The sequence below is a fragment of the Alligator sinensis genome, unplaced genomic scaffold (assembly GCF_000455745.1).
Source record: "Alligator sinensis unplaced genomic scaffold, ASM45574v1 scaffold397_1, whole genome shotgun sequence".
In the NCBI taxonomy this organism is placed as follows: Eukaryota; Metazoa; Chordata; order Crocodylia; family Alligatoridae; genus Alligator; species Alligator sinensis.
In genome coordinates, this window is record NW_005842610.1 from 666,389 (window position 1) to 673,120 (window position 6,732).

A 6,732-nucleotide genomic window follows, 5' to 3' on the forward strand; every position below is an offset into this window, starting at 1 on the left:
GCCCATGCCCGCTACAGGGCCGGGAAGTCCGGGTGAGGGTGATCCGCTGCCCTCCTTTAATGCTGACTTTCTGAAGGAACATCTTGAGAAGCTGGATACCTTCAAGTCAGCTGGCCCTGACAATCTTCACCCCAGGGTACTCAAGGAGCTGGCGAGCATCATAGCCCAGCTATGTTGGCTAGCACTATGGAAGAAAGAGACTTGGGGGTCATCATTGACCACGAGATGAACATGAGCCTGCAATGCGATGCGGCGGCTAGTAAAGCGACCAAAACACGGGCTTTCATCCATAGATGCTTCTCAAGCAAATCCCGGGACGTCATTCTCCCCCTGTACTCGGCCTTAGTGAGGCCGCAGCTGGAGTACTGCGTCCAGTTTTGGGCTCCACGATTCAAAAAGGATGTGGAGAAGCTTGAGAGAGTCCAGAGAAGAGCCACGCGCATGATCAGAGGTCAGGGAAGCAGACCCTACGATGACAGGCTGAGAGCCCTGGGGCTCTTTAGCCTGAAAAAGCGCAGGCTCAGGGGTGATCTGATGGCCACCTACAAGTTTATCAGGGGTGACCACCAGCATCTGGGGGAACATTTGTTCACCAGAGCGCCCCAAGGGATGACGAGGTCGAATGGTCACAAACTACTTCAAGGTCGTTTCAGGCTGGACATAAGGAAGAACTTCTTTACTGTCCGAGCCCCCAAGGTCTGGAACAGCCTGCCACCGGAGGTGGTTCAAGCGCCTTCATTGAACACCTTCAAGATGAAACTGGATGTTTATCTTGCTGGGATCGTATGACCCCAGCTGACTTCCTGCCCTTTGGGCGGGGGACTGGACTCGATGATCTTCCGAGGTCCCTTCCAGCCCTGATGTCTATGAAATCTATGAAAATTATGAGTTCTTGGTCTAGGACCTTAACCACAAAACCATCTTGCCTGCTACAGAAGAGTAAGGCTGCTAAGGAAGAGGATTTCTTTGATCAGCAAATAAACCATTAATAAAGCAAACAGACAGGATAGAAGGGAACTGCCTGGCTGGCTTTGCTGCAATTAGAATGATCATTTGACAAGCAGTTCTCTAAAAAAAAAATTAACTTAAAAAAATATAAAACTGCAACTCAAAAGCAAGCTTGAGTAAGAGAAAACTGTATCATACTCTCTTATTTGGCTGAAAAGTGCATCTCTGCCTCTTCCTCCCTTCTTTACCCCCTGCCACATGCCTGCTTTCTACAACAGATATAAAACCTAAAAACTCTCTTGCTAAATGAAGCATCTGTGAGGAGAGCGATGGACTTACCATTTAGTTGCTGGCACAGAGCCAGACGACTTGGCTTGAGTATAAACTGGCACTGCAGGTCTCGGGGCAGCTGTTCCATTAATAAGGACCCCTGAAGGTCCAGTGGGGAGGCACAGTCCTTTGATCCTTGTGTCTGAGACATAGCATGTCTAATGTGGCTCATTTTAATTCCAAAGGGATATTCATGTCCTGCTCAAAGAGAAATCAAAATTATCTTCTGCGGACTGACTGAGAACCTGCAAAACTCAGTATACCTTGAAGAAGCAGCATATTATGCACACTGGCCAACAATACTTATTTCCTGGTAACCTCAGAATAAAGGTATGATGATTCTTTTCTAATTTAATGATGAAAAAAGCCAAATTTAATGATGAATAAAGCCACTGCACTCAAAGCTAAACTGAGGTACTAGAAAAATAAGACCCACTGTGGTTGTACTATGCAAAAGCCAACAGAAAATTACAAGTGATATTTTTTTTCAAGTCCAGTCTTTATTTTTCACTGTTTGGTTTGCTGTGCTGAAAAATTTCATTATTAGTTTCCCAGACTGCTGGCAAGAAATGGAGTTTTGGGAGTCCATCTACAAAATTTTGCCAAGCAAAGGGGGTGAGGGGGAATGCTACATTCAATATGAAAGTAATCTTCCCTTTCTGTCCCTGGTAACTGGGCACCCATCAATGCAGACAGGTACTCAATAATAGTTCCTAAGGCTAAAACAGGAAGAAAATATTAAATCACACAGTTAGTTAATACAGACTAGTTCTGTCCTGGCCAAGCTGCAATACTCAGGGACTCTACAGCATCTAGTCAGTTCTAGGGGGATCTTACAAAAACTCCACCTGAAAAACTCTCCCAGGGCTTGTCTACACACAGAACTTAGACCAATTTAATTACAAGGATGCTGGTACATGTTTTTAATTAAACTGATGTACTTTGTGCTTAGACATGGCCAGCCTATTCGTGCAGGCAACCATCAAAGATGCAAGGCAGAAAGAATCTGACATGCTTTAGCTAAATTGCCTTCTGAAGTGCATCTGAAAAAGGCTGGGCCCTTAATACATCCAGTAAACTGAGTTAATATCTAGGGTCGTATCAATTAATAACCAGTGTACACCTTCTTCACCGAGGATTACATACTGCATGAGGATCAATCAACTAAAAAGATTTTGCTACCTCTGCATCCCGTGAAGCTGTATTTAAAACTATTAATGCGCATATACAAACTACACTGTATATGAGATTCTGGAAGACAGTTTGGTGTGCTTCAAAGCCAGAGCAGTTTGCACTGTCTATAAAGATGCACTGGTTTGACATTTTATAAAACATTAATACTATTTGGCTCCATAAGACATCTGGAGTTAAGTCTGCTATGAGAAGGAATGGGATGATTTAGCTGTGGCTAGATTTGAGGCAAGAAAAAAGAAAATGCACTAACACATCTCATTCCCACTAACACTTCTGTTCATTTGCACAATCTAATGTGATACAACTACTACCGCAGATCACGGAAGGGTCTCAGCATTGAAAAGGGGGGTCAAATCCTTGAAGCAAATCAGACATGGGCCACTCCAAACCTTAATAGAATGCTCACTGGGTTTTGGTGGAGGCCCCTGAGGGGATAGTCTAAAAAAATCAAAGTCAGTTTAGGCAACAAATTGGCAATGTTTGGGTCAATTTCAGCAAAAGAGGGTCAGTCTGGCTGCTTTCACTCAGCTAGTCAGCAGAGACAAACAGGGCTGGGACGCACTTCTTGGGTCACTGAGTCCAGTCCTCTGCCATGCAATTGCATCATGGACAGAAAAACATTAGTATGCCACATTTCCCCAGCACATGCTGAGTTTCTGCTGCAACAGGGAAACACTGTAAACAATGCTGTGGCAAGAGAGGAGGAAATATGACAAAGCCAAAAAGGCTCCATAAGAGGATGCAAGTTATTAGAAAGGTTGGCAGCAAGAGGAAGACTGAGATGTACCAAATGGAACACAGCACAAGTTGTGGTGAAAGATGTGGTACTTTCAAAAACTTTCAGGGGGGGATGACACAAGGAGAAGTGGCCTGCAAAAAAGGACTCAACCACATCTGGGCAGCACTTCACGAAGGCAAACCCTCAAGACAGGGAAGTATAGAAAAAACAGGAAAAAAACCCAACAAAATTAGGAAGCCTCAGTTCAGGTTTTCTATACCTCTTTCTTTCTTTTTTTTAAAGTGAAAGTTAATGAGTGAATGCTGGAAAGCAAACCCATTCCAGACACTTACCTATGAGCGGGTAAGGAGCATCTTCTTTTCCTGAATTCACCCACAACTGGTAGTCTTTTTCAGAGCCCTTTTAAAAAAAAAAAATCAAAGCCACCAGCCATTAAGATTGTAGTACATTAAGGTTCTCACCGCAACATAGTCTGTCCTAAGGGATTAGAAACAAGGGAACTCTCTCAACAGTTTCTACTCCTATAATACCCAAATAAACAGAACAGCTAAGCTTTGAAATATTTGCATTATCATGCCATACAATATGGGCAAGATCCAACCAGCACAAGTGACAGGACATCTATACAAATCTAGCAGCCTCACTTACTGGATCCATCTCTCTCTATAGTAGCAGTGGGAGAGGGGGGAAACAATTTGCTAAAGTGCTTAACTGATCTTTGCAGTGTATTTATCCTCAGAACAAGCTTCTGAGGTACAGAACTACTACTACCACCACAGTATAGGTGGGGAAGAGAAGCACAGAGCATCAAAACAGAAATTGCCAAACCATCATAAATACTGTCGTAGAAGCATAAATGTGATGTCAGTCAATGGCTGTTTCTACCCAAGGAGACTAGGCAATTTGTCCAAAGTCACAAAGACAGTCTACAGCACAGAATGGACTTAAACCGGGGTTTCTCCTTAAATGTGCTTTAACCACTGAATCAACCATCCTCCCAATGACCTACCAGACCTCCCTTCTGCAACAAAAACCAGCTCAATCTTACTTTTCAGCAGATTTCAGCTGCCTAACCCTCTCTATACTGCACATGTGAAGTGGCAGCACTGCAAACAGATAGCCTCAGAGGCCTTGGCCCTTCACGACAAAGAAAAAGGGAGGCGTGAACATACAGGGCAGGATTTCACCCTCATATACACTCCAGCAAACAACATAACCTTGTAGGTAAGCGAATGGCAAGAGAATGTGGCCCTCCCCCATTTTCTTCCTGAGCAGGATCCTCTCTATAGAGATACAGAATCTTGATGGAAAAACAAGCCAAGAAATCTCTCTCATACAATAAAAAAACCCAAGAGACCCAGGAGCATCAACTCCTTATAGCCAAGTCCATGAGAGGGATGGGGTCCCTCTACCATGTTTTATGGGTTGTTGACCCATGACATCTTTTAAGATCTATGAATGAGAGTACTGACACACTCCAGAATACATGGTTAGAGAGGATCTGGGATGGGGGACATTTTTTGAAGAAGTTATGCAAAATAGTTAATATGGAAGTAAAAGGTTTTCTAAATATGCTGGGTTACTAGAAATAAACTTAAAAAAACCCAAAGACCCCACCTCTCTTGCACATAAAATATGAATAAAAATATTTTATTATTTCAGATACACTGTGAGGCAACTGTGAATAAAGGACTCACATTTGACGGCAACCATTTAATGGCAACAGAGGACATTCCCCAAACTCTCAGGTCTCTTTGGTATTTTGCCTCCTACAAGCATCTGCACTAATGCTGACACACCCCATAAAATCATGGCTGCTTTCACTCAGATTGACAGAAGCCAAGCTTTCTGGACCACATCAGTGCTGCTAAGCTAGCTAGCAAGAGGTAGAAAGAATATAAAAATAGGCTCTAGAGGCATTCCGAGTGCCTCAGGGCAGGCAGCCAGAAGCAAATAAATACAGTTGAACAGCACAAACTCTGAATGGGGAGATGGAAAAGGAAAGGGGCTGGTAAATTCAGTTTTTAGGGGATGACTTATTCCCAACTGCAAGTCACACCTCTGCTTTACAGCACTGTCCCCAAAATTAGCAGCCCAAACCCTTTTTGTTACCCTGCGTGATAGTTCAGAACAACTGATCAATGACATTTTGCAGAAACTAGTTGTAGTTCGGTCAGACAAAGGACACCATGAGAAATGCTGATGATTTCTAAAACGCAGTGAAGTCAGCCACAGTAATAGCTCCATTAATCACATACCATATGAAATGTATTTCATTTAATTACCATTGAAAAATCATAGTCGTGCCTTTCAGATGCTTGTCTCTGGGCTTCCATGATGTTAAATGACATAAAAGCATTCAAGATGTTCCATAAGGAAAAGCTACTTCTCTAGCAAAAGCAATTGCTGGATGTAGCTGGTGTGCTTTGATTGATATACACAATGCAGCTTTTTCCTTAGCCTGTCTGATTTTATTGCTAGTTGTGCAATATGCCCATAATGAAAAAGCCTTCATGCCATGAAAATGCAGAGAAAAAAAACCTACTATATTATTTGGAAGAGTAATATAGCAAGCAAGATATTAAATCATCTAGATGGCTTTTCATTCTTTTTTTCCCCACTCAAAGTAGTAATTTAAACCAGGGTGAAAGATCAGTATGTATACAAGAACACTAATCTGAATGCTGCACTAACAATGGAGTAATAACCAACTCCTTCCCTTTAGGCTAACGGAAATGCCCCTTTTCAGTGTTGCTGTTTTAAATGACCGTACTTCCCTATTCTGTATGCAGAGAAAACAACACCCATAATGAAGGGGAAACGAAGTGTATCAAGAGAAAAAGTATATCAAGGATGCCGCCTAAAATCCCGTTCTGTTGCACAGCAGACTGGGAGACACAATGGAGCAGATTCTAACCTATGCCATCTCTTCGTATCATGCTGGTTTTAAGGATACTTTTTACACTGATAGAACAGACTCATTCAGACTCATGAAGATTACCCTCATTCAGCCCACCATCTACATCATACCCTACAGCATTACAGAGTCATAGAAAATTAGGGTTGGAAGTGACTTCAGGAGGTCATCTACACCAACTCCCTGCTCAAAGCAGGATCATCTCAGCCAAGGCTTTGTTTAGCCAGGTCTTAAAAACCTCCAAGGATGGAGAGATTCCACCACCTCTGTGGGTAACATGTTCCAGTGTTTTACTACCATCCTAGTGAGAAAGTTTATCCTAATATCTAACCTAAACTTCACTTGCTGCAACTTCAGACCACTGCTCCTTGTTCTGTCATCTGCCACCACTGAGAACAGTCTAGTACCATCCTCTTTGGAACCACCCTTCAGGTAGTTGAAGGTAGCTATTAAATCCCCTCTCAGTCTTCTCTTCTGCAGACTAAATAAACACAGTTCCCTCAGCCTCTTCTCATAAGTCATGTGCCCCAGCCCCCAAACCATTTTTGTTGCCCTCCACTTGATTCTCTCCAATTTGTCCACATCCTTTCTATAATTGGGGGGG

General features: G+C 42.8%; 1 protein-coding gene across 5 annotated transcripts in view; it reads right to left on the reverse strand.

Moving 5' to 3' along the window:
- Positions 1-6,732, reverse strand: part of ARHGAP20 (Rho GTPase activating protein 20) — a 93,898-nt gene that overhangs the window by 24,837 nt on the left and 62,329 nt on the right. For all 5 annotated transcript variants that reach the window (XM_014524430.2, XM_025214892.1, XM_025214895.1 and 2 more), the window contains 2 exons: positions 3,544-3,610; positions 1,288-1,476 (listed from right to left, as the gene is read on the reverse strand). In XM_014524430.2, the coding sequence (XP_014379916.1) occupies positions 1,288-1,476; positions 3,544-3,610 (256 nt within the window). The remainder of the gene's footprint in view (positions 1-1,287; positions 1,477-3,543; positions 3,611-6,732) is intronic.